General features: G+C 39.0%; 2 protein-coding genes and 1 long non-coding RNA gene across 7 annotated transcripts in view; 2 read left to right on the forward strand and 1 right to left on the reverse strand.

Moving 5' to 3' along the window:
• Nucleotides 1-7,139, forward strand: part of PITPNC1 (phosphatidylinositol transfer protein cytoplasmic 1) — a 77,534-nt gene extending 70,395 nt beyond the window's left edge. The window contains exons 7-10 of the mRNA XM_061455289.1: nucleotides 29-184; nucleotides 925-988; nucleotides 4,039-4,157; nucleotides 6,997-7,139. Of these exons, the coding sequence (XP_061311273.1) occupies nucleotides 29-184; nucleotides 925-988; nucleotides 4,039-4,157; nucleotides 6,997-7,002 (345 nt within the window). The 3' untranslated portion in view covers nucleotides 7,003-7,139. The remainder of the gene's footprint in view (nucleotides 1-28; nucleotides 185-924; nucleotides 989-4,038; nucleotides 4,158-6,996) is intronic.
• LOC133270268 (uncharacterized) overlaps nucleotides 1-9,752 on the reverse strand; it is a 47,532-nt gene extending 37,780 nt beyond the window's left edge. For 2 of the 4 annotated variants that reach the window (XR_009743715.1, XR_009743713.1), the window contains exons 1-3: nucleotides 9,572-9,752; nucleotides 5,583-5,657; nucleotides 1,757-1,874 (exon numbers count right to left, since the gene is read on the reverse strand). This is a non-coding gene — a long non-coding RNA (uncharacterized LOC133270268). Of the gene's footprint in view, nucleotides 1-690; nucleotides 816-1,747; nucleotides 1,875-5,582; nucleotides 5,658-9,571 lie in introns of those variants that run through there. The other 2 variants (XR_009743714.1, XR_009743712.1) reach the window with 2 other exon arrangements.
• Nucleotides 9,753-12,993: 3,241 nt separating this feature from the next.
• On the forward strand, nucleotides 12,994-25,409 carry NOL11 (nucleolar protein 11). 2 transcript variants are annotated; one of them, XM_061455290.1, is made up of 18 exons: nucleotides 12,994-13,182; nucleotides 14,419-14,532; nucleotides 15,384-15,440; nucleotides 16,023-16,168; nucleotides 16,437-16,494; nucleotides 17,033-17,171; nucleotides 17,568-17,765; nucleotides 18,235-18,311; nucleotides 18,950-19,073; nucleotides 19,754-19,857; nucleotides 20,147-20,224; nucleotides 20,985-21,169; nucleotides 21,426-21,551; nucleotides 22,471-22,692; nucleotides 23,201-23,279; nucleotides 24,323-24,415; nucleotides 24,715-24,822; nucleotides 25,117-25,409. In XM_061455290.1, exons 1-18 carry the CDS (start codon nucleotides 13,003-13,005, stop codon nucleotides 25,228-25,230), a joined length of 2,202 nt encoding a protein of 733 aa, XP_061311274.1. In that variant the 5' UTR covers nucleotides 12,994-13,002; the 3' UTR covers nucleotides 25,231-25,409. The 2 variants fall into 2 exon arrangements, with proteins under 2 accessions (XP_061311274.1, XP_061311275.1); XM_061455291.1 differs by lacking the exon at nucleotides 20,147-20,224.
• The last annotated feature ends 1,157 nt before the right edge of the window (nucleotides 25,410-26,566 follow it).

The following is a 26,566-nucleotide window of genomic DNA, read 5'->3' on the forward strand; positions in this document are numbered from 1 at the left end:
TTCCCAGTGTGTTTTCTTTGTTTTGCAGGATCCTAAATATTTCAAGTCACAGAAGACTGGGAGAGGCCAGTTAAAAGAAGGCTGGAGAGAGACACATCAGCCCATCATGTGTTCCTACAAGCTTGTGACTGTGAAATTTGAAGTCTGGGGGCTTCAAACCAGAGTAGAGCAATTTGTACACAAGGTCAGTGAAACACAAGCTGTTTCTTATCCTTCACATAAGCAGAACTTGAGTACTGCCCTGCACAGGAATGTAACTATGACTGTGTAAAAGCTGGGGAGCTCAGCTGAATCTGCACTCAGAACTCTCTCCAGGGGCTGGAAGATCTGGAGCAGAGCCAGAGAGTTCTAAGGTTGAGAAAAACTATCAATATATTCAATACTGTAGTAAATGCATGAGCTGAAGCATTTGTGAATACATGTGAGTACATGTAGCAGCGATGTGCAGAATTTCTTACAAACAGGTAGTGGGAAAGTTTTCCAATCAATCTACTAAAAAAACTAATGGATGAATGGCATAACAGCCAAATGATAGTATTTGTCAGAGTATTAGAACTATTCTGTTTATCCACAGATAAATGTGTTTTATCCTTGTTTAAAAAACTAACAAGGAAAAAGGAAGAGTCCCAGAAGGTCTAATTGTCCAAAGATTAATAAATGCTGAACACATTCCCAAATGGTCTCCCATGCAGGTCACAGCCACACTGATGTGATCCAGTGTGGGCAATAGATCCACTTGAGGTGGGAGGTTGGGCCACAAGACCTTCAGAGGCAGTATGTCTGACTCTCTAGGACACGTCTCCTTAGACATAAAACTGACAGAATATTTTTCACTTTCAGTCATGTTGAAAGACAAGTGTTACTTCTCTAACACTTTTCTGTGTAGTTGCTGCAGAGGTATTTAACCTTTCCCTTGTTCCACAGGTCGTCAGAGATATACTATTGATTGGTCACCGGCAGGCATTTGCCTGGGTTGATGAGTGGTACGGTAAGTATGCTCCAAAACCAGCCCATTTAAAAGGCCTGATGCAAAGCTAATGTCAGCTCACAAAAGATTTCTGTTTACTTTCGTGGATCATCAGGTTCTAATATAAGTTGTTCGTGAAAGAGAGAGAACTATGTGCAGCTTCTGTGGAACACAGGGAGCTCATTCACAGCAGGTTTTTCTAACAAAAGTAGGCAGCATGGTAGGCAGGCAGCACACAGGGACACCATTACATCGCTCACCAGACAGACATCAGGCTCATCACCCTGCATTGGAGGCAGGTAGAAGCTGCCCCACCAAGAGTCATCTACATGGAGAACCGCATGCAGGTTGGAATAAAGCTTCTTATTAAGACTGCATTAACCTGCAGTCATTTCCATGCAGCAAGCTCCTGAGGCCTCTCATCCAACACAGTTTCAGCTTTTTAGGAAAGTTTTAACCTGTTAATGTGGATTGCAGTAAAGAAAAGATGGAGCTCAAAGTCCTTTCTGAAAAAGGGATATAAACATTGTGTAGCCTCCTGGGTCTGGTTCAGCAGCAGCTGCATGCAAAAACTGTGTTAAGTCCATGCCCCAGCTGTAGGAACAGGCCCTTCCAATAGTACAGAGTAATCTGAATATCAAAGAGCCAATTACTCTGCAGAAAATAAGCTCAAAGGGTTTGTACTTTTTCCATGTATTGTCAGTAAGATGTGTCCATAACCATAGATACTTGTAGAACCGTTTCTAAGATACTCTTGTAACATACTTTACAACTGGGGAATATATTTACAACACTTATTCAGACCCTCCTTAAGCTTCAGGAAACACCCTCATGGGCATTCCATGGGCTGGTGCAAACACACACATCTCCAGTGTATTCAGAAATCTGCACAGTTTTACATCAGAGTCTAGCAAGATATAAAGAAATGTTAATGGGAAGCAAAGAGTCATCTGTACTTTAGCAGAGTTACTGATGATAACAAGTGAGTAATCATGAAGTTAAACATATGGAACAGCTTTAGCCACAAAACCATTAACCACAGATTTTCCCATCTTAAATCTGAATGCACCCTGACAAAAATACTCTTTCCCCAAATGGAATGTTGTGATACACAATTATGTCACGGATTTCTGTAATGGTGAGTCTTTTTCCTAAATAATGTAGTGTACTTTTGGAACTTAATTGTCAGGCTAAGTGCAAAACCTAAAAAATCTGGTCTAACTAAAAAAAAAATGAATAAAGGCTTAAGAACATAGCAAGATTTATAATAGAAAGTGCAGGAAGTTAGTTTAAGTAACTCTGCTGTGTGCAGCCCTTCTGCCACTGCATTCCTCTGAAGTATAGCACTTGGTAAGACTTGCTGACTAGAAAGTGAGTATTTCATTATCCAAAATGAGTGAGATCCAAGTTGTATCCGCCCAGTTCAGTTTAACAGCTCTTGTGGTTTGTGTGCGTAGGGAGAGGTTTTAAAAACACAGAATTTTTAAAGCATCTGTATGTCATCAGTGTGTCTGTTATCAGCTTTTAAAAGAAAAGTTTGAGAAAGACTTAAAGATGATGATAGTCAGTAAAGCAGAATCGAATTATCGTGTCATAAAATCAGTTATTAAAGAAAATGTTATGTTATGGATATTACTGACTGATTACTGATACTGTAAGTATGAATGTGTCATGTCGTTACATTTACTAAACTGTACTTAGCTTTATTATTAAGAATATTTCTTTTCACAGCATTATTTACAAATGAAGAGCATGTTCTCTGCTTGGCAAAGTGCATGCTTAGCATGGCTCATGAGCTTGTTTTTCATTCCAGATAACAGTGAAAGACTAAAGGAGTAGGATTTTGAGTTATTCTATGTTTACTTTTTATCACAATTCTAGACTGCATTTCATTTTCACTGATGAAGTACTGCATTGCACTACTAATGTAACAGCTGAAGTTATATCTTTGCTTAAAAGCTGTCTCATAAAATGCAGCAAGAGCCTCATCTCACATAACAAGGAGTGGTGTGATACAAGAATTCACAAATCCAAGTGGCACATAATAAACTTGAGAAAAATTACAGCCTCAAGAACAAAACCACCATGTACATTACCAAAAGGGGAGCACATTTGCAAGTTTCTCATGCTAATAAAATGCCAGTTAGGCTTTGTGAGTAAAAAGTTGATGGCTATTTTCATGAAGCTCTGAAGTTATCAAACTGTTATAAAGAACAGAGCAAAATCCTTACAGCCTTCATGTTCACTTACACCTTACTCTCAGGTAGATTTATTGAAAGCATGGGAATACTCATCAGAGTAAGGTCCCAAGTCAATGAACTGGTTTCTTCATTGGTTTACTGGAAGTGTGGTTTATGATAAATCTTCTAAAACCTGTAATGCTTGCCTGGAGTTACATAGCAGGCACCTAACAGGTTATGTGCTACTTTGACAACACCAGGCATGCCTAGACAGTGATAAATGATCCTACCCCTAGAATCAGCCTGATTTGTAGAATATTTCTAATTCTTTTAGTTTATTCAATTGCTTGAGACTACAAAACTATTCACATATTCACTATTCATTCACTTACCTGCATAATTGTTAGTTTCTGGAATCTAAGCTGACATGTGCTCTAACTGTAAGAATGTTTGCTGGTTATGAGATGTACTATGCAAAAATAACAAAATCTTTCTGAAAGTGCCTGGAAAGGTAAGTAAATATTTACAATATTTCTGTCCCTATCCTTTATTCCAAGGGATCTTCTAAAATCTTTTTAGAAGATCTTGGCCTTTGCCAGGGCCTGCACATCAATACTTTCTGCCTACTTTGTGTTACACGGATACTCCTAAACAGTTTCCACTCCTTCCTGTTCTCTGACTCCCTTTGACTTAACCTTCTTATACCTTCCTTGGCTGATATAACTACCTTTATGAGTCAATTTTCATAAAGCTAGTTGCTCCATGCTCTTTTTTTTTAATCCGTTTTTGGCTTCTGCTCAAAGACTATTCCTAGAACCTTCTCCTTAAGAAAAAAAAATGAAGTTTGCACTGAATCAATGGAAAATGCCAACAATTTTGAACTTTTTACAGATATGACTATGGATGATGTTCGAGAATACGAGAAAAACATGCATGAAAAAACCAACATTAAAGTTTGCAACCAACATTCATCTACTGTGGATGAAATAGAGAGCCATGCCAAAGCAAGAGTATGTCCGTTTTTAAAACATATTGCACATCCTCAGCAAATACACCTGCACAGATCAGAGCAACCGTCTGATCTTGCTGACCAGTCAGTGGAATCTGGGGGAGGTTTTGCTTCAGTAGGAAGAGAATCTTTCTCCATGAAGTGGATTTCCAGGAAAACACAATGCTTAAATTTCCATTGGATGCACGAAGAGGAAGTTAAAGACAAGTTTTATTTTCTACTATTTGAATAGTTATAAAATGCAGGAGTTCAGATTGCTTCAGTCAAAAAGCCAGGAACATGGGGAGTGGAAAATTTCTATGGAACTGACAAAATGATTTGCTTTACTAGGGAAAAAAAAAGCTAATGAATTTTTTCTCTGTTGTCAAACTACTTTTAAAGTTGTCATTGATTAAGATCTTTTTCAGCAGTATGTAACAGCAGTTTGTGGAGAAGGGCCGGTTTCTATGTAGATTCTTTGATTCAGATTCTGGAAAATTCATTAAGTATTGAAATTCATAATTTGGGCACCTCAAGCAGCAGCCTAGAATCAGAAATTATTGCTATTACAAATAGAAAAAATAAGTGACATGAGTGATACTTGCTTTTGAAATGTTATTATTCCTTCATTTCTACTAACTGCACTGTAGAACTCACTGATGGTTTTACTCATGTTACAAGTGTGGGGCAAGGCCTGAAGGGCTTAAAGTCTTTCCTTTGTTTTTGCTCAGTAAAAATGCTCACCAGCTGGAGAAAATGTTGTCCAAGTGAAAACCAGAAGGTAATTTTTGTGTTTGAAATGCTGCAGCTCTGTGAACATCAAGTTAACTCCTTAGCTGAGCAGTAAATTGAGAATCGGTTCTGCCTTTGGCTCTACACTTCAGAATTTGGCGTTGAATGAAGTCTGACATTCATCCTTAGTTCCCATGTGGAAAAGGTGCCATTGAGGTCAGAACAGAGTTTGTCGTTAATGAAAAGAAAAAGAAAGTCTGAGCCTTCTTAGCTCATGGTAAAGTCTTGTTTTCCTTGACTGTATGTCAGAACAGAAGGGAATTTAAAGCAAGTATACTCTAAAAAGCAAATGTCAGCTGAAGGGACAGTATTTCATGTCTGAATTTACAGTGAACAGTCTTGCAGGCTGCCACTTAGCAAGACTTTAATCAGGCTTCACTTAAATGGCAGGTAGACTGAGAAATCTTCCTTACCTTGTTCATTTGTCCAAGACAATTTCAGACTGTACAGAAGTCCTGGATTGAAAACAGCTGAAATGAATGGATGGGCTCCCTTTGATGTGAGGGTGCTTTAAAACCCTTTGAGTTCAGAAACACTACACACATTGGTACAGGGTGTGAAACAAAATGTGTATCAGGCAAACAGGTTGAAGTCTATCTCCAACACAAGTAGGTACAGATACTCTTGAGACCATCTGTTTATTTCAACCGCTTACCTCAGATTTGAAAATAGCTTCATCCTCCCACCTAATAACTGGCAACGTAGGCTGGAAAGGTCCCTGGAATGTTGTCTGCAGGGAAGAGAGAAGGCAACTGGCAGTATGCGTGCTTTTATTGATTAGTATGATCTTATAATGCAACATAAAGCTGTTTCTATAGAACATTTGCAGCCAAGGCTACAGATGCATGCAACTGGCTAATATTAAAGTGTCGATGTATGGAAAGTATAGGATTTTGGCATATATATGTTAAGCACCATTGCCAGGCCTGTGGCTTAGAACTTTTAACTGATTGAAATGCTAATGGGGTTGTTTCTGGGTTTTGGAGCTTTCAGAGGTAAAAAAAAAAAAAAAAAAAAAAAAAACAAGAAAAAAAAATCTATAAAATGATTTAATGCAATACTTCAAATGTACAAATTTAATATGATGGTCAGTGAAAAACCTCAAATTAATTTCAGTTGGCTCAGTGGACACCTTGCAGGCAGGGTAGACGTGAAGCAGCAGGTTTCAGGTTTATACCAGATGTCATTCGTCTGGGATTTTCCCAAAGTTTTGCAGGGCTCAGCTCAGAGCCCATCCATGCTGGGAGCGCTCTGCCCTCTTGTGGGTTTCCACAGCACTGTGACACCTTTGTCACCTGCGTGACAGTTTGTTCCTGGAGTTTTCTCGGTATCAATGACAAGACTTCCTCTTGCAAAGTGGCTTTAACCTCATATCTCATCTTGCCTCTATCTTGCAGGGAGTTAAGCAGTGGATTTGTTAGTTGGCCATATATGTTTAAGTACAGGTTCTGGATGGAAAAGTTGGCAAGCATGTTTTGGCTTTATCAAGTGTGAGGGAATTATTTAGGTTTTGTTAGTAGAAAAGCAAACAAGCCTCAGCTATATGCATGCAGCTGGAAGTCAGTGGAAGCTGCGCATGGAGGGAGAGAGAAGTTTTCCTCCCTTGGGAAGTACAGCAGATGAACACCCCGATGACAACCCTTTACCCATTCATGCTCATCATTTAAATGAAAAGAACAAAACCCTGATCAGTTTTATTTTGTTGGAAGTTCTGAAAAATTCTACCTGCTGTGTATCTAAATGTGTTCTCTAACTGCCTGTGAAATAGCTTGAGTTTTCCAGCAATTACAGAGGTAGCAATCTTTATTCAGTTCAGACCCAGGTAGAAGGAGAGCCATTAGTATGTGATTAATGCACTTAACTTTGTTTCCTTTACATTTGCCACTGATTGTGCTCTGATCAATGTGTTACCATAGGAAGGCGTTCATGTGGAGAATCGTGTAATTATATGCATGATAAGCAGTCATTCCCTGATGACAATTTGGATGGCAGTAATTTAACTGAGTTAATGAAACAATCATTTGAGATTATTCTAATATGCCTTTGTTTTTCTTTCCTTCTTGTTGAAGACATGACAATGGATGAAGTCCGAGAGTTTGAACGAGCAACTCAGGAAGCCACCAACAAGAAGATTGGGATTTTCCCACCTGCAATATCTATCTCTAACACTTCCATGCCTTCTTCAACCCGCAGTGCTCCATCTAGTGCTCCATCAACTCCTCTCTCCACAGATGCTCCTGAATTCCTAACAGTTTCCAGAGAGCGGCCTCGGAAAAAGTCTGCTCCAGAAACACTCACTCTTCCAGACCCAGCGAAAAAGAACCTTTAAATTCACCTAGCATGTTTCCTTCTGATAAGCCATGTCTACCACAGCAAGAGTGATGTAACTCAGTTTCTACAAAGGTCATGGTGGTTTGTTGTTTCTTTTTTTTTGCTTAAAATAATCTTTCTGGTGTGGAAAGATTACTTCTTTCCTCAGACTTGATCCTTAAAACCTTCAGAGAAGTGCATGCACAAGAACGTAGTCTATATATTCCTAAAGTAGTGCTTCAAGCCATCTGGTGCATCGTCCTGACATACAGTGACATAGTCTGAGGGGAACGCTGTAAACTAAAAGAAATCTTTCTGTAGCAGTATTCTACCTGCAAATCCTCATCTAGGTCATAGCATTTACAATTAGGAGTAGATATTTAGTAAAGCTGCCAAGGACTTCTGTGGCAAATTAGTGCCAACTCGAATGCAGGGTTAACAGGAAAAAAAACCCTCCCATTTTCTTCTTTGATAGCTGATTTTAAAATCCTTCCTGCTCTCAGGCTTTGGTGTATTCATAAACCTTTGACCTGTAACTCATTGCACTTGAACACCAACACCAATCACTCAAGATTCACATTTTGCTTAATATGACTCAGGATTTGGGGCCTAGTTAACAAAGAAAATTTTTCAAACCTAAAATATCACCGTATTGAAGCCCCAATTGTAATTAATTATACTGACTTTGAGGCCATTGAACTATTTCTATCTTGCACATAATTTGTAAAAGAAACCACCTATTTCTTGTAGATAATGTATTTTAATAGCTCTCCCCTGTCCTTTTGTGATCTTTTAAACCCCTCTTGGCATTCATCAGTTGTGTTCCATGTGTAAGATTGCAAAAAAAGCAGCTAAATTGAGCCAGTTGAGAAGCAAACCCAATGAATTCTGTCTTTTCCTCACTGGAAGATAAGTGGTAGTTACGCTGTTAAGACCTTGAATGTAAAGGAAAGAAAACATGAGACTCCTTTTTCTTTTCTGCCTCCCATCTTTCCTAAACAGCCAACAGAAAGCTGTTCCCAGGCTTTGTCATCATCCAGGGGGAGGGGTGAACATCAGTCTTTGAAAAGCAAATGAGTTGTGGGGCTGCTCACTTCTGTGTAGGGTGACATTAAGGAAACAGAAGTACCCTTCCTGGTCTTCAAGTCTCAGGAATTAAAATGTAGAAAAGATGTTTCCAGTGGAGAAGACTGTGGAAAGAGGAGAAAAATAAATGGTCTCCTCCTAGGCTCAGTGAGAGACCTTCCTTTCTGGCCCCCATTTGGGGTACTTTGGTCCCTTTCATCCAAGTTGCTGTTTAATGAATGCTGCCAGTACCCATCATTCTGGTTAGCTGTAGCAGAAGTTAAGTAAGGCTCTGTTCAATTCCAGTGAATGACAGCCATTGCCTGAATCATACAATCAAAGTGGGTGATACTTTGTGCTACCAATGACATGGGACATGGGTTAGAAAAAAGAGAGTCCTCCAGAGCTGAACTATCACTGAGTGTTGGCTGGGGATGGCCTTTTACCCAGGCAGGACCTTTGTGCTGTTTTCTCAGCAGAAGGCAGTGATTTGACTGGCTTAAATGCACTGAACTTCTCAATGGCTGTCAATCTACAAAGTTATGTTGAGTGTGTGATATTTATAGCGTAGTTTTAGTAGCAGCAGAATTCCACTGCCAGCCTGCACTGACAAGTGTATATTTGTTTGATAGTTAAAATCCTATAGGTAGCAAAATCCGGGAGCCCTTCATAGGTTAGCTGTGGTCTGACTACCTGCATTCTCCCACTTACTGTCCATGTTCTGCTTCACTTCTCAGAGCTACTAATTCTGTGTGATTAGTAAACTAATGAGTGATGCTTTTTTTGCTTAAAAAGAAGCTGCTGTAATAATGCAAGCAAAACTTTCTTACATTAGTTTATGATTTCAGCTTCAAGAGTGTACAGATTATATATTCATGATTATAATTGGTCTAATCTCATTATTATTTATTTAGTAGCAAGATTGGAACATTGGCAGAGAAGGGAAACCTTTGAAAACATCAAGCATTGTTTGGTTGGGGTTTTATTTCCTGAATTTGACCTATATAGAAATACCTTAGGTCTGCTCCGCCGGAAAGTCTGGTTTTCAGTGATTTTTTTTCTTTGTCAAAGAAAGCCATAATGTCCCTGTGCTTAGAGATAAATGTTTCTATGTAAGTTTTGGCATTTGAGTTTTACAGAGATTATTAGACAAAAGCAGTCGTACCTTTACTCATATTTAACAGATTGATTTCCAACCCCTTGTGGATATATTGATTATCACATTAATTTGGTTTGGGGATAGGGCATGTATGAAAATTCTGAACATACCTGTATAGGACACATCTTAAGAGCTGTATGACACAGATGTAGGAGAACGACAGGATGCTCAGTGCTATGTCTCTGTGCTGCTGCTGCAGCCCTTCTTCCTGCAGCGCTGCTGTTGAGGAGACTTCACTGACCCAATAGCCTGAATTCACTGTTGGCCACCACGAGGATCACGATCAGCCACTTTGCCTCCTTTGGGCTTCCTAATGAAGGCAAATAAAAGGATCTATAATGTTCTGTTGCCCTGGATAAGAAACACTCCAGGCTTTTCACTGCCTGTGTAAGTACCCTCTGCTGTGTTCTGCTTTGCTTTCCTTGCCAGTCATGACCTGTTTGGTCCATAGGATCTTTAAATATCCTTTTCTGTTTGGTTGTTCTTTCTTTCTTTCTTAAGGTAGGACAACTTTTTCTAGAATATTCCCAGCAAACACTCAAACCCACACAAAACTAAGCAAAAAGAAAGGTCTGAATACTAAAGTGTTTATCTTCAGGCAAAGGGATGGTTTTCATTACTGATTTTTTCTGTTGTATTTTCAAGCATGTTTATTAGGAGAAAAATAGCATTTTGCAGGTGTTCATCACTTGTTTTGTGAAAGTAAATTATGTGATTATTTAGTGAGTCCATCCTTAGAGTATGGAGCTCTGGGGCAAAGCTGAATAGGCACAATAGCCTGTTCCTGTTCTCTACCACAGTGATGGAAGACTTACATGATGCAGCTCTGCTAGGGCTTGAGGGGAATTCAGGAGAATGCATTTTGGAGCAAATAACAAGATGAGTTTGTTTGAGTTTCTATTAAAACCTCCTCCCAGCTTTGTTTTTATGTATTTCATATGGAACAATCATTACAAAATAACTGACAATTCATTCCTGTCTTTAGAGGGGTAGATCCAAAAAAAGGGAGGTATCCATGAAGGCTATGAGGAGCAGCACATTCCTGAAGCACCTACTTATGAGGATTTCTTATGAATGTAATGGTTAATTTTGTAAATGCCTGGATAAACCCTAGGGAAAGAAACTATTTGACCTTATTCTTTAGCTTTTTTTATTATTCTGGAAGGTGATTTTGTGACCATCTAGTAGCCAGTTTGCAGTAATTGCTGCTGTAGAGATTTTGAAATGGAAATATTTGTTCCTTGAGTTTCAGTTTGTAACCAGACCGCTGTATTCTGTTAAAACTGCTTTGAAGCTTGCTGCACTGTAACTTTAAACCAACCTGCTGTCCTTTGAAACAAGGCAAATGTATATGCTTTTTATGAATTAGTGAGTGCAGTAAGAGAGAATTCATGATCTTGTCAATAGGAGCTTTTCTGTTTCTATTGTTTGGTCTTGGGTTTATATGTGTAACTTGAAATTGCTAAATAAGTCTAACAATGTTTTCTTTATAGGAACAGCATGGTCATTGAATTACAATCTCCAGTAGTTTTGTGCTGTCACTGAAACAGGTTTCATTGGTTTATTTCGTTTCTGTGATAATTCCACCTGAGATTCAATGTCTAGTAATGAATTTCTTTTATTTAGAGCTATGGTGGCTGCATTAGTCAATACATTGCCACAATCAAAGAAGGACCAAGTTTTGAAACGCTCTGCATGTTAAATAATGCAAGGCTCAGCAGGAGAATTTGATTGTCATATTTCTCACTCATATCATTTAGTTTCTGATTTTTCCAAGTTATTTATTATTTTTAATATTGTATTTTTTCCTTGCATTTTGTTGTAAATAAACTACCAACAGTTATTCTTTACAGTTGTGGCTATTTTCTTTCTTTAGGTCTCCTCTAGCAAGGAACATATCCAGTAACATTTCTACCCCCAGCTCTGCAAGTCAGTTCCTCAAAATCAAACAGCACAAAGAACTGGATTTGAAAGGAAAATTTAAACCACTTTAAGTAGGTTTTGTTGTGCCTCAGCTTTTTAAAGATGTTATCTGGCCAGGTGTCCTGTCACTGTGGTGTCACCCATTCATTTTTAAATGAACATTTGGCCGACCAGGAAGTTTTTCAGTAGGGAATCTATTTCTCTATGCAGGATTTGGCAGCCCAGTGTTGCCGTACATACTGGAACAGAGAACATTCAAAACCTCTCAGACTTGTAGACAAGTCATTTAATTTTAGTCAACAGCAATTTTGCATGTTCAAGGATTCTTCAAGCTGTTAATTAAAGGCTTACTCCATAGAAACGAAGCTTTCTCTGCACCAGAGGAACGGTACTCGCATATTCAGTACAGAAATGCTCCACAACAGTGTAGGGCCAGGCACAAGGAACAAATATGGGCACAGAAAGTGTTTTAAGGTAGAAACCAGTCAGTCCTCTGTGGCTTTGAGCCTGCAGTAACAGCTTCTCAGATGGCTTAAGTGCATGGAGACCCTTTTGAGGTGAGGGTGCAGGGCTCTGCCCTGTGGACATTGGACTCTGTCCAAGCCTTTGCCACCAATGAGAGGCTGTGACTGAATCCACGAGGAAAAACTGTGGCTGAATCCTCCACAAGACCCCAGAGTCACAGTGCTGGCAAGAGGTGTTCCCAGTAATGCATCTAATGGTGGGGCACAACCTGTTCCGTTGTTCTTTTGGTTTGACTTGATGTTTTTTACACTTCAGGCTTTTCTTGCTACAGCTTCATTAAAATTTGAGCACAAAGAAATATGAATGCATGAATATACATTACAAATTGGTTAAAAACCTGAACCTGCTGCTGTTAAAATTGGTGGAGTTGGGTTACACTGTTGCAGGGAGAAAAACGCCACCCTGTATTCTTTTCATACATGAGGCCTCTCATGGGGCAAGAATACACATAATTAGTCTCAAAACCACCAATGTTTTACTGTGTGGATGCAAACCTACAGAAGCCTTGCATCTGACGTCCTCATGCTAATCTGCCTATAAATGACACCTTTACACTGTAGGGAAATGGAAATGGCCATGCATAAAATGCCCTGGAAACAACTGAACAGTGGAAATCCAAACTGCTGTTGGGGGTGTTCTAAAATGAATGCCTCTTAATCAAACTGTGGCTGCCCCATCCCTGGCAGTGCTCAAGGCCAGGCTGGACGGGGCTTGGAGCAAGCTGCTCTAGTGGAAGGTGTCCCTGCCCGTGGCAGGGGTTGGAGCTGGATGAGCTTTAAGGTCCTTTCCAACCCAAGCCGTTCTGTGACTCTTATGATTTAACAAAAAAGCAATGAGACCGCACTGTGTCTGTACGTCCTTTGCAAATATCAGCTGGCAAAGCCTTCCTGCACCCTCAGAGTAAGCGGCACGACTGCCAGTCGCGATCTGGCCGAGCACGGCCGCACAACAGTGAACCAAGCCGCGACCCAAAGTTCTCCCGTCGCCGACGCCAACAGACCCTCACGCCGGCTCAGCATCCGGAAACCCCCGAACGGCCTCGTCCGTTTCCGCCACCACTCGCCACCTCGGGCAGCGGCGCATGCGCCACGCCATGTGTCGCGAGAGGTGGAGGCTCCCGAACATGGCGGCCTTATGCGAGAGCTTCACGCTGTGCGGTTTGGGTCCCGGCAGCGGTGTCGGCCTCGATGGCGGTCTCCTGGCGCTGGAGCCGGGCCCCGACCGCGACCACGTCCTGCTCACCGACCGCGGCAGGACGGCCACGCTGTTCAAGGTAACCGCCCGGCCCCGGCCGCTCGGGAGGTGTTGCTGCTGATGCCGCTGCCGGGCAGCCCCGGCCTGTTGGAGGGTCTCCGGGCTGGGCCTCGGAGCCGCTTTCTCTCCTGCCCCGGCCGGCCTGTCACTGGGCGCCCGCTCCCCGCTATCCCGCAGCCGAAGCAGCGGGGACTTGGTGCGCGGCTTCAGCTTGCGCCCTGGGGTCGGGGAGCGGGGCCGGGCCGGGCCCTGTCCCACTTCTGTCCATTTCTCCCTGCTATGCCCTGCTCAGCTCACCTCTGCTGTTCCCCGGCCTGTCCGCCAGTGGAGCAGGTGTCAGCCTGGGCTGTTGCTCGTGCATTTCTCCTTTTGCCGATTCTCTCTCTCGACTCCAAGAAATGCTCCCGTCCCGAAGCAGCAGGGTACGTGACGTTGTTCCCCAGTAGCCAGGGTAACATGCGTTTTGTCCGGCTGTCAGATTTCTGTCAGCCACCTTCCTGTTGGTCGGAGGATGAAAGGTTTTAGTTTGCAGTTTGAAACCAGAAGTATGCTCTGGTGTCTTTTAATATATGCATTTATTTCAGTAGACCATAATAACACTTAAACAAAACATTTGGCTTTCACATTCAGGTCACTAGGGACTGTATCTTAGTGGTTTCATGATACAGTCTCCTTATCGGTTGTTCAGTCCCACTGGCAAGACCATACTGAGAACATAAATAAGTTGGTAAACTTGCCCAGTGTGGCTGCAGGTGGAGGAGAGTGGATTGAGTACCCTCTAGCAGCAAGATGTAAGTCATATTTAACGTAAGTTTAGACAGTGAAATTCATTGCTCTTGGTCTTATATTGAAATTGGAAGAGGAAAAAGTGTGGTTCTGTGCTTGATTGTATTAGTGAGTAAAAGTGACTGACTTAAGTGATAAAGAGTAGTGTTTTCACTTTTCAAAAGCCGTGCCTCATACCTGTGTTTCATGGCATAAACCCATGTGACTGTTACAGCTCAAACGGATTTCTTATGTGAAAAGAAATAGTTCAAATTAATGTAGAGTTCTTTCATGTTCTTCTGAGATTTTTGGTATCAAAATCAAGAACAGGGATGCTCAAGCAGGTGTTCTGAGTATAGCAGTTCTGTGCTTTAATATGCTCGTTCAGTTCAGGTGTGGCTGCCTTGCATTTTCTTGCTGTTGTGAGGAGAATCCCCAGGGTGTACCACAATAAATTTTAATCATAGTGTCTTTGTTCTGACTCTGCCAGGTCTCTGATCAGAAGCCACTGGGCTGTTGGTCTGCTAAACACGGGCAGATTATCACCTGTCCAGTTGTATGCAACTCTGAGACTCATGAATATATAGCAGTTCATGATGACAAGGTGAGATCCTTATTATTTTCTAAAGGGGAAAAAGGATGGGGCTAGTCTTCTGTGGGAATGTAGATGGGGAGAAGTCAGGGATGCTGCATTTTTGGTTCAACGTAAATGCATGGAGCTCTTGCCACTCACTTGCAGTTCAGGTTCCCTCTTTTCTTTGAGGGGATGGGGTGGGCAGTTCTGCAGCTGCACAATATGTGTTGTGCAACATGAAGATCACCTCTGCTGAGCACAGGTTGTGCAGTGGCCTCCTGAAAACTGCCTCATTCTCAGGAAGAGATTCTCATGCATGTGTTCCCCAAGGATAGGTTATTTCTGTTCTTGCAGACTGGATGGCAATTACAATTGCATGATTACTGTACTGAAATGGTTGTAATGGTTCGTACCTGTGTCCTTGTCTCATGTTGTACAGTTAAACATTTCCTGTTTGTGTGTGTAGTAATTGCTCAGCACATGCTGAACTTTTGGCTTTTTTGTTATTGTTGATGAAATATTTTTTCCTGACCTTTCATTGTCCTTCTTGAAGGATTCTCTTCCAGATCAGGTTGCATGTATGTTAATCTGTCTCCATCACTTTGATCTATTAGAATTCTGCTGTATCTTTTTTCCTTAACCTCACTCTTCCCTTCCTTTCCAATCTAGGATGTATGAGCTTAGTTTATATTCCTCATGTTTCTGCTTCAGCTTCTTCCCGTGCAAACTTCCCAGTCTCTGTTTCCATTAAGGTTACTGTGAATACGTTCTGTATATTTTCCTCCTATGTTTCAGGGACATGCAATTTCTAGTATTGTGCATCCTGAGATGTGTGTATATTACTGTTTTACGGTGCTTAAAAAATGATGCTTTTCTTAAAGGTTTTAAGAATATGGAAGAACACAGACGTTAACTTGGACAAAGCGTTTAAAGCAACGGTAAGTCTCTCATATGTGTTTACTTTTATGTTAACAATTTGAATCCTGGGGGAGGGAAGAGATGCTCATTTTCATAGTATTGGTAATATTACAGTTTAGCTGACCATGGTCTTGCTCATGATATTCTGGAGTACTGTGAGGAATCCCTTTGGGCTGAGAGACCTGATCGTCAGGTGTTTATCTTAAAATGATTGGTATCCCAAATTCAAACTTTCAGAGGACTTTCTTTAAAGATGATGTCCAAATAGAGTCATATATATGTTCAGATACAGATTTTTCTGTTCTGCTGTATAGCAGGTGTTTGAACTCCTTACCCTCAGTTACGGTTCTTCTGATGAGATTCAGAAGTGTGATGCTCTTTGAGATGCTTTTCGTGGCTTTTTGTTGGCTGGAGATTTGCATTGTTTATAGCATTTTGGCAAATTGCAACTACTATTTCAACTACTAGGTATGTTATCAAGCATCTTGCAGGGTCATCATTTGTCTGTTATTTACTGAAAGAACTTAAAAAAAAAAAGGATGGGTAAAACACTTCAAGGTAATGTACCAAAGAACATAGAATTCTTTGTATTTTCTCTGCAGCTTTCAGCTGATGTGTACAGAATACATTCACTACCCAAAGGAGGGCCAGTGGTACTATTCAAAGGAGGGGGTGTTCGAACTTTAGATGTCCTTTTGGAAGCCCCTCAACAAGAGATTGAAAACATTATCTCAGATGAAGTCATCAAGTAAGTGATACAACTTTATGAAGCTTTTTTCTTGCTCAGAGGAATGGACGGTGATGAAAGTTGTTCCCTTTTTTTGAAGGGATAGGGGAGAGATCTGAAGACACAGGTCATGGGGGTGGCTTGTTTTTTCTAACACATTCTTGTTAAAATCTTAGCACTCTTTATATAAATATCAAAAAATTTAGAGGCTGCCTAAGGAATGGTGGGTGATATGACTTTAGATGTAGGTCTAGAATATGGAAGATGTTCATACAGTTCCTGCTTTTAGGTGGAGTGAAGCCTTTATGGAACGTGAACAACCCGTCTTGATTTTCGCTACTGAGAAAGTGAGTTAAATACTTATTTTAAAATAACTTTACTAACAGCAAATCTTAAGTGCTTTTTCTGACATCCGTCACCTGTTTCATTGGATTTTAAGAGCTTTTAGTGAAATCATTATCCTGATTTAATCAGTATCCCTATACAACAATTAAATTGCAGTTGTGTTGCTTTCAGGGCTGAGGAATGTGGCTCTTAGAACTTAAGAGAACAAGTAAGATTAAGTATAGGAGACATTGTATTACTCTTTGTTGCCTTCAAATACTTGCTCATTGTGAATAAGTTATTAAATATGATTTCTCTTTTAAGAAAAGAATTACAGATGGATCTGTCTTTATTCATATTCTTCTTTCTGTGAGGCCATTTGTTGCATAAAATTAGAATTTTCATGCTTGAGTCTGCAAACTTTTCTCAATTAGGCTGTATGTAGAAAAGCCAAATTCCTAACTTTGCATAACATCTCAAGTCAAGCAGTTCTAATACCTGAATTTGTTATTTCTTCTTTGTGCAAATTAAAGGAAAACTTTATTTTCTTTTTTGTTTTAGAATGGAGATTCCTTTGTCTACGTACAGAAACTTAAGATGAATAATCTACATAAATATAAGCTTGAACAACAGGAATTATCTAAGGCACTGAGTTTCACAGCATATATAAAAAATCAAATCATCACACTTCTGTGTTTGTGTAAGTTATGTTTTCTAATGGGGTGTGATAATAAAGCAGAGAATTGTGTGGAAGGACATAAAATGTTGATACTTATGAATTATTGTTTAATATTTTCAGCTCTTCAAACTTTCTAAAACAGCCAGTGGTAGAAGTAGTAATTCAACCTTCCTGATGCTTTAATGGCTGCATAAGTTCATACATGTTATGACTTGTATCTTGCAGACCTCGTGCTAGCTGTCCTTTTGTTTTGTTGCTTTGCATCATAACATATCCTAGAAACATCCTGTGTTATTTCTTCCAGCATTCACTGGATTTTGTTCTCTTTGGATGTCCTTTTGCCGTATTGTATCAAACAGTTTTTCCACAATAACAGATCATAAAAGAGTAATGATTCTTCTTTCTTTTTTTTGGCAGCTTCCAATGACTGTGTGTACAAGTTTCTGATACCTCTGCAGCAAAACATGGAAGAGGAAGAGCAAATTTTGCCCAGGTCACTACTCCTGAACCTTTCAGTATCTGGAAGTGTTCTAAAAGGAACTTCTTTCGTTGTTCTTGATAAAGACCACATTGCAGTGTTAGGAAGTCTAGCTACAGCTGGTGAAGAATCCAAAGGTAACAATAGTTGAGAAGATGCAGGAAGAGAACTTATGGATGGAGGGGAGTTAAAGGGGCCTGGACATATGTAAAAGGACCTATGCAGGGAAATAGCTCTGATGTCCTCTAAGGAATCAGTGTCTGCAGTAAGTGAAACAAACACTTCAGTCCCATGCCTAAACGTCTGGAACATGGGATCACTGAAATTTAGGCCACTGAACATTTTATAAGAGTGTTCTTTCTGACTGGAAGCCGCACTGGCTGTTGCCCGTTTTGCCACAGCTTCTTGTTTCAAGCTATTCCCTGGAAAACTAACCCACTTTAAATACTTGACTTGAGCTCTAACCAGAATGTTGAGTGGTTACTGACTGAGCTATTTTGAAACAATTATTCTTCTTTCAAGTGTTTGTAGCTGAAAGTAGCAAAGGTAAATGTAGCATTTTTGTTGCACTTTGGCTTTGTAACATCTACCTCCTACTTTCCCTAGAGTGCCTAACCATATGGAATACAAAATTTCAGACATTGCAAACTTCAAAGGAGCTGCCCCTGGGAACCAGTGGACAAGTAGGTGGACAAGTCTTCAATCTGTGGTCTGTAAGCTTTGTGCATTTGGCATGATAGCAATGAAGAGGCTGTCTTTCAGAGTTCTGCTTCTGTCTGGAAGAGCAGAGAATACCAGGTTCTGAGACAAAATTAATACTGACAGTTGAGCTGTTTTTGTCAGAATGCTGCCCTGTGGCAATCTCTTTGATAATTCAGTACCTTCTCACTTCTGATGGACTTGATTATTTGTTGAGAATTAAACAGCAAATTAACCAGAAAACCCAGCAGTTTCTATTCTGTTCAGACAATCTGTAATTGATGGGTCTAAATGATGCCTGCATCTCCCTATATAGCATTTCAAGATGTTCAGCTGTCTGTTAATGGTAAGTCAACTGACACCTAAGTAACAAACTTACTAGTGCAATAGAGCTGTTGGCTGGTTTTTATCTTACAATTTCACATGAGGAAATTAATGTCTTGGAGCAGCTGCTTCTTATTTGTGCATTTAAAATCAACAGTTAAGGAAGGTCTGCTAACAAGTGTTAAAGCTACCTAAAACAATGTCATCTTACCAGTGACTTGTAGTTGAACTCTGTAGTAAGGAGTTACACGTTGGCTTCTCTGCTCATCTCATAAAAATATGTTTTCCTATTTTGTAGATATGGTGTTATGAGAAAAAATTCTTTTTTACTCATGGGAAAGTGCTCACAGTGGTTATATACAAGTGTGAAACATCATCCTTGGCAGCCGCTGTGGGAAAGCTCAAAGACAGTCAAGCCCCTGGTAAGAATCTTTCTAATTACGTGAAAAGACCTTGTAAAAGGAAAACTTCTGGAATTGTATAGAAATTATTTCAGTACATGCCCATAAAATCTGTTGAATCTAAACAGCTTGCAGTAACGTAACACTGCCCTGTGTTCCTCACTGTTAAATTTACTGTTGGTGAAAGTACCAAAGTACACAAATGTCTGAATTTCTTGTGGCTTCACTTAGCCTTGGTTGTCATTCAAATAACTGGAATTACTGAAAATGCTGGAATGCCAGCTTTGAATACTGAAAGCAAAATGAAGTGCTGTCTGCTATAAATTTTTTTCAAAGAGTTGAAAATAATTGATTAGATTGAGCAACGTAAAACCATAGTTTGTAGACTTTAGTTTTAAATTGCACTGTCATAGTGTCTTTAATTTAGCACTGCACTGGTAAAATGCTGTTGCAAGTAATGCTCACAGTAGATTATGTAATAATTTACTTATCTTCCTCTGGGAGGCTAAATGGAGAAACAGTATGTAAAAAGGGCCACAAAATTACTTCCTGCTGAGATAAACCTGGAAACTCTCCTGTCATAAAGTGACGTGGATTATACTTCAGAAAATACTTGTTAGTATAAGAAGTTGAGTAGCATTTCAACTTGAATAAATGTGCTTTAAGTGCTACCTTCATATAGTTTTGTTCTGTGTTCACAGATGTGTCTTCGTTTGTAGACTGGAATAACCTTGGAGATGAAGAGCTCGTGATTTCCTTTCAGTCCCAGCAGTCTGTAGCTCTAAAACCTGAGTCCGGAATGACTGTAAGTTAGCATTAGGAGCATGCAGGGTTTTTGTTTTCGTTCTCTTGTCTCTTCCCCAGTGCTGCTCCTTTTAGTTTTAGGGGTTGTAGCAGAAAACATTTTCACTTTGTATTTGTTACTTATTATTTCTAACACTATGTCTGGAATTGAACTACCCAGTTACTGATCATAATCTGTGCGGCAAGTTGATACACAAAGTTCCTAGTTACCTTGATTGAAATCCTTAAATATATATGAACTTTTTTGAGCTGAATAATAACATTTTTTGTTTCCTTTTTCTTTGTAATAGTTAAGATCAAAAAAGAACACTGTTGCTAAAGTACAGCCAGATACCTTATCAGTTGGGCAGCTCTTACTAAATCTGAAAGTAAGTAAAGCAGATATCCTAAAGTAGTGGTTTAGACACTCTCAGAATATTCTAGTTGTCTCTGAAGCTATTATCTTTTTCCATGTCCTCTTGCAAATATCAGGTTGGCAAAGCTGCCTTGAACAGGTGAGTTGGTGGATATTGTGCAAAAACAGTATTTGAGCATGATGAAATTGAAGTTTTGTCATAGGAGTATATTTGAGAACTGTACTATACAGGGCTGATATAACCGAGTTCTGAAAACTTGCACAAATTTGTTCATTTGAAACGACAGTCTTTTCTTGCAGTAGATAAGGTGGGAGGATATTTCACCTGAACGCGTGGGGGGGGGGTGTTGTTTTTTTAGATTCTTATTTATGGCTTTAATTTTGTTAAAGATAATTTGGATCTAGAAAGTGGAATTGCTAGGAATTCCACTGCAAATACAGGTATGTTCCTTTCTAAAATCTGCTGCAAGTGTTGTGATGCTTGAAGTTGCAGCCTTTCCTGTGTGAATGTACCTATAGTTCAGCTGGTGCTGGACGTCTTGGTAATGTTACTGAAGTAACAGGCGAATAATCCATGAGCCTGAGTTCAGAGTAAGAAATTACCCTGTTTGGCTCTTTCATGCTTGAGAGAGAGATACCAAAACACAGAGTGCTAAGGATATTTTGTAAATCATTTTTAGCTTGAATCCCAGAGTCAGTCTGGTTCTACTTGGTATAATTAATACCAGTACAGTGTTCAAACCTATTTGTCAACCTCAATTTGTCGTTTTCAGGATGCTTCTACAACTGTATTTGAAAATGAATTGAGACAAGTGATGTCAAAAGGACAGATGCCAGATTTCCAAGCCACTATTGGATGTGTAGTAACTGCCATTATAAACAGATGTAAAGCAAATCCAAAGTACTACCCTCGAAATTTCTTGTTACAGATAGTCGAAAACCAAGACTTGTCTTACAGGTGATGATGATTCTCGATTTTCTTTGTTGTAAGAAATAGCCAATAATAATAATTTTTAGTAGAAATCCAGTTCTTTATAAAGCATTTTTGAATTACCAGAATTTACTATCCGAGTTTCTTATCCTTATTTTCTGATGAAGCTGACACTTCCCAGATGGATTTTTGTGTAAACCAAGTTTAGTATTTTAGCATTAGTTGTTGATGAAGCTTTCAGTGGGTATGAACTATGCAGCATATTCTTTTCATATTCTTACAGCTTATGTCCAGATTTAATGGTTGTTGCTTTGGAGAAAAAAGATCTGCATCTCTTACAAATCTGCTTACAACGGTTTCCAGATATTCCTGAAGAAATTACTTATGCTTGCTTGAAAGCATTTTTAAGGTAAGTTGGAATCAGTCTATTTTTTTTCCTCCTTCTGCACCAAACCAACTCCTTACTAAAAGCTGTGTGTCACCAAGAATGGCTTTGATTTTATAGATGAGCAGTGAACACTGTACATTAAATTCATAATTCTGAGAACAGTTCATGTTGGAATCTTGCAGACTGACAGACTTTTTACAAAATGCCTGTTGCATATGTTAATTCTAGAAAGTATGTAAATGGTAATTAAAAGAACATGCCTTTTGGTAAGGCACTGATGGCTTGAATGGCATTTGCATTGTTTTACCTATGTTGTTAGAGTGATCTGTTTACTGTGCAACAGACTTAGTTGGGAACTTACCTGGGGTAAGAAGTCCACAAAAAGGTACAGCTGTTGTAAGTTCGCGACAAAACCAGCTTTCATATCCCCAAAGGATGAAGTCTTAGGCATGCACTGTAATCAAAAGAGAAGACTTTGGTTACAGCAATTTTGGTTACTGTTGTAACTGTTGCTCTAGGCTTCCAGAGCAAAAAGGATTGTTTTTCTATTAGAAACATCAGGTCTTATTAATTTCATACCTTGGTATTGTCAAATATTTTATTACTAAATGGGAAAATCATAACTGATGCGTTGAAGCAGTCTGAACACAACAGTCTCAAATGATGTATAACCTTTAAATCAGCCCATGACATAATGTCTAATAATGCAGTAACTAACATTGTTGAAATAAAAGAACAGTACATGTATTGTTCAGGGTTAATAATTACAAAATATTAACTGTTCTCTCATGGTCTTTATTCATTCCACAAGACTATATTTTAGTATTTTTTTTTTACTTTTATAGTAAACTTCAGAGAGTGTGTCCTAATGAGTTGATGGCATTGCTGATTTTAAAGTGCATAATTAAAAGTATCAAACATCTGGAATTTTCTTTTACAGCATTAGTGATGCCTATCTTCAAAGAATAGATCTGAATCTAGAATCTGTTATCTGTTACCTTGATATTGAACTCAACAATAAAGAAGTTAAGACTGAAATTGTAGAAAATGGTTTCAGTACGGAGCTGGAACAAGACATCTGGGAAACTAAAATCACCAAGAAACTCCATGTGACGGGTGATAGCGAATCCTGCCCTGTTGGACCACAGAAGGCAGCGTTACTGTATCCTCTGTGTTTAATGAAGGAAAGTCAGTGTGTTATATGTGACACAGATGTTTAGGTTTAGTATTACTGAAAGACATATCTTCTGCTGTTGTTAGAAGTTTTAGTACACTTTTGTAATAATAATAGTTTAACTTGGTATAGGTGATTTCTACAAGTTGTTTCTATTTACAGCCTAAACAATTTTTCTACTGAGTAGGAACTTATTTTATCAGAACTTCTCAGAAACTTTTATCTATTCAAGAGAAAACAGCATCACTGATTTTGATGTTTGTTGAAACAGATCAGCCAATTACGTACTTGTAGTAAACAGAACTTCTCAAGCTAACTGCACTGTGATGATTCAGTTGCTGTATGTATTTCATGATAGAAATAAGGGAGATTCAAAAGGCTCAAATAGGACATGTCTTAAGGAACTTAGAGAAATATTTTTAGTTAGAATTCAGTTTGCTTTGTAGAAAGTGGTATTTTTTTCCTGCTATTATGTTTCCTTAATAGTCCTGCACAGAAATGCTATCCTCCATTCGTCTTACAGTGAGACATTTCTTTTGCCTCATCTGAAAAACCTTCCAGCTCAGCAAGCTGTTGTAAGTATGTTAAAAAGTTTTAGAACCTTTATTTTGGGGGAGGAAAGGGAAGAAAGTTTTTCAATTGCATATCAGAAACTTGACACTCTTACTGGAGTCTGAATCACAAACTAAGACATGAAAATGAAATCAAGATGGCTAATAAGATTTAATGTTAATAAATGTCATGTTTTTCCACATGCATGTGGAACTTCTAATCTTTTTAGTCCACGCTTACTTTAGAAACTGTTAAGAATGAAACCCTCTTTATGACCCAGTCTACTTGGAAAATGTGGCTTTAGCAAGATTTAGCACGTAGAGTATCCTTTATTGATTTGGATGCTCTTTAAGAAAGGATCAATCCTAATTTAGTCAGATACATCAGAAACAGAAGTTTAGAAAATCTGAGAAACAAACTGTAAAAAAAACAGTTGCAAAACACATCACACTCCATGATCTCGGACCCATTCAGTTTCAATATAAAAAGACTCATCTCCCCAATCCCTCAGGACCTGAAATATAACTTCCAGAACTGCTTGTACCATAGTACCTGAGCATATATGTGGTTTTCCAGGGATTCAGAAAAAACATACAATCAGAAGAAAGCTGATCTTAGCACTGACCTGTCTCCTTGATTTCTCTTTTCAGAAAGAGAAAGAAATCTTTGACTTGTGCTCAGCACAAGATGATGTTGACCTGATTCTGACCATTACCAATTTATTGCTGGCTACTGAAAGTGAAGCTGGGACTAAAATTACTAAAGTTGATACAGTTTTTAGCAGAGTTCCTAGAAAAGTCCATGTCTAAATTAAATTGCACTGAAACAATCAGTGGAACAGTGGTTAACCCTGAATGTACTATTACTGAGAATTTTCAGGCATCTGGCTATAGATGATGTAAGAGAACCAGAAAATTTATTTGTAATGTGTAGTATACAGGCATCTGTGTTGCTTTAAAAAATAAACTAAAAAGAAATCCTCATGAATATTACTGTGTGCAGGACTAAACTCCCTAGCCTATTAGCTGTTTGTCCTTTAAGAATGTTCTGGCTTTTCTACTTTTAGCTGTTTCTCAGGTATTTATACTACCTGTATGTGAAATGCAGTGAAAAAATTACCACCACTCTTCCTGGAACATGCCCTCCAACTGTAAATCAGGTGAGAAGCTACTTCTAAGATTTGTATTTCCTTGGTTTCTGTGGTGTGTAACTTGGTGAGTAGTGAATATGTAACTGAGATCTACATTCATTCTACAAAGTATTATCTATTAGTGTAACCTTTATGAAGTCAGATGTAACACAACACTTTTTACTGTCAGAAAATAAATATACTGTCTTAGAATATGAAACCATGCATTTTGCATTGAAAATTACTGTTGTAGAGTTCAGCTTTTAAAGCAAAATCTGTGTCATTTGCGTATCATAAAGTGTAAGTGTCCTTTCCTGGTTTGTCTTCAGATTATGGATTGGCTGTGCCTATTACTTGATGCTCACTTCTCAGTTATGGTGATGCTACCAGAAGCAAAAGAGTTACTTTCAAAGCTGCATAAGTTTGTAAGAGCCCAAGTAAGTTGCATCTTACTTCATTTTAGTATAGACTTTGAATGTGGGTGTTAAGGAGGGGGGCAGACAACAACAAATTATATAGTGAATCAAATGACTGTTCTGCTCTGTATATTCCTTCCTGAGCATGAAATGGCAGTTGCCTTTCTCTCTCTTTTTGATTTCAAAAGCTGTTATATTTGCTAGGGTGAAATATCTGAAACTGTGCAGAACCACACCTAGTTCCACAGTGTAATGATGTATGGAAAGAATGAAAATTTCTTTTACTGTAAGTATCTGGTTTTTCTTCCTTTTTAGGTACGGTTCTACTCTGAACTAAACAAGATTGAAGGAAGTTTGCAAGAATTACAAAGACTTAACCACCAGAAGGACCCTCATACATATTCTGTTGAAGTGCTGGAACTTATTTGAATTTGAAATGAATTATTAGCACATTTTTTATTGATTCCTTTTATGATGAGGATGTATTAGCACTCCATATTGGGGATGTGAAAAGTTGTTTTCTACATAGGAGGAGCACAGTTACTCTGTAGCTTCGTAGGAGTTTTAAGTTTGAAACTCATGTATTAAAAGCTCTCTTTTTAACTGGATGAGAAGCTGGATGCTTGTTTATATTTTCATGTATAATTTTTATACTTCTGCGTAGTGATAAGAACATCCTAAAATACCACGTAACGTCTGGCAAAGAATTAGTAGGATATTTGCTGTAAGACTTCAACAGATGTTTCATCAAGTGAATTGACATTTTTATTTTACATGCTTCTTTTTTACTTAATATTTAAGTCTGATTAGATTCTTTGGAGTTCTCTTATCTCCACTTGGGTTGAAGTACAGATGAACTTGAGTTTACTTCTTTGACTTTTCTATTTTAAAGTTGGTTTTTACTTTGTCCAGAGATGACTTTGACATTTACAGACTTAGCTTAAACAGGGAAGGGAGCTTAAGTGTAGGTATAGGGTTGTTATCTAACCTTGCTTTCTCTCTCCTATGTGTCATGGTACCACAGTGTGGTAGTGTACTCTTCTGTGCTCTCCTTTCCAGTCAACCATCTCCTCTTATGCTGCTTTTTAAAAAACAGAAGGGAGGGAGTTGTGTGGCAGTCAGTTGTTAGTCTTGAATGACAATAATCCAAGGCTGATTTGACACATCTCATGTCTGATAAGACCACCTGCATCCAGAAGCTGCCTGCAGCTAGGGAGGAGGAAGAGGTACACAGCAGGATCTAGACTCCTCTCTCAAATGAAAGTGCAGCTATTTAATAAGATGTCTTGTTACACTCTGTCTCAAAGATTGCCATCAGCTGAAGACAACTGTTTTCTCAAGCAGAGGCTGGTCCTCTGGAGCATGCTCTCCTGCACAGACTTGCAGAATGAAGTTCCTGGATTTCAGCATAATCAGCTGTACTTCAAGACTTGTGCTTTAGAAATTTCTGAAGCTTTCTGATGTTGAAAGATTGTATCCAAGATGGTTTCTGCTCTTTAAATATTCATCTCTTGAAATGAAGTTTTGGGGGAAAGGAAGCATAAAAATATTCAGGTAAAATTTAACAGAGTGACCATGCAACTGATAACTGAAGACCCTCTGGAAGTTGATATGTTCTAGTTGTATATGGAGTTATTGGAGGTCAGTACCAAATGTTTGTAGAAGTAAATTTAAACCACTACAATGGACAGCTGAAGAATCATGTAGGGGTACTTCTGGCACTGGCAGTAGTTGCATTTTATTTTCTGAACAAGAAAATGAATCT

This window comes from Pezoporus flaviventris, unplaced genomic scaffold (assembly GCF_033815535.1).
Source record: "Pezoporus flaviventris isolate CSIRO_AGI_PZ_B2104156 unplaced genomic scaffold, CSIRO_AGI_Pfla_v1 ptg000020l, whole genome shotgun sequence".
In the NCBI taxonomy this organism is placed as follows: domain Eukaryota; kingdom Metazoa; phylum Chordata; class Aves; order Psittaciformes; family Psittacidae; genus Pezoporus; species Pezoporus flaviventris.

What these genes read in the sequence shown, in the direction of transcription:
- NOL11 (XM_061455290.1), top strand. Translation starts at nt 13,003, where the DNA reads ATGTGTCGCGAGAGGTGGAGGCTCCCGAACATGGCGGCCTTATGCGAG. An exon ending in AACCTGAGTCCGGAATGACT is followed by an intron (nt 19,858 to 20,146) that starts GTAAGTTAGCAT and finishes TCTTTGTAATAG; the next exon opens with TTAAGATCAAAAAAGAACAC. An exon ending in AACCAAGACTTGTCTTACAG is followed by an intron (nt 21,170 to 21,425) that starts GTGATGATGATT and finishes ATATTCTTACAG; the next exon opens with CTTATGTCCAGATTTAATGG.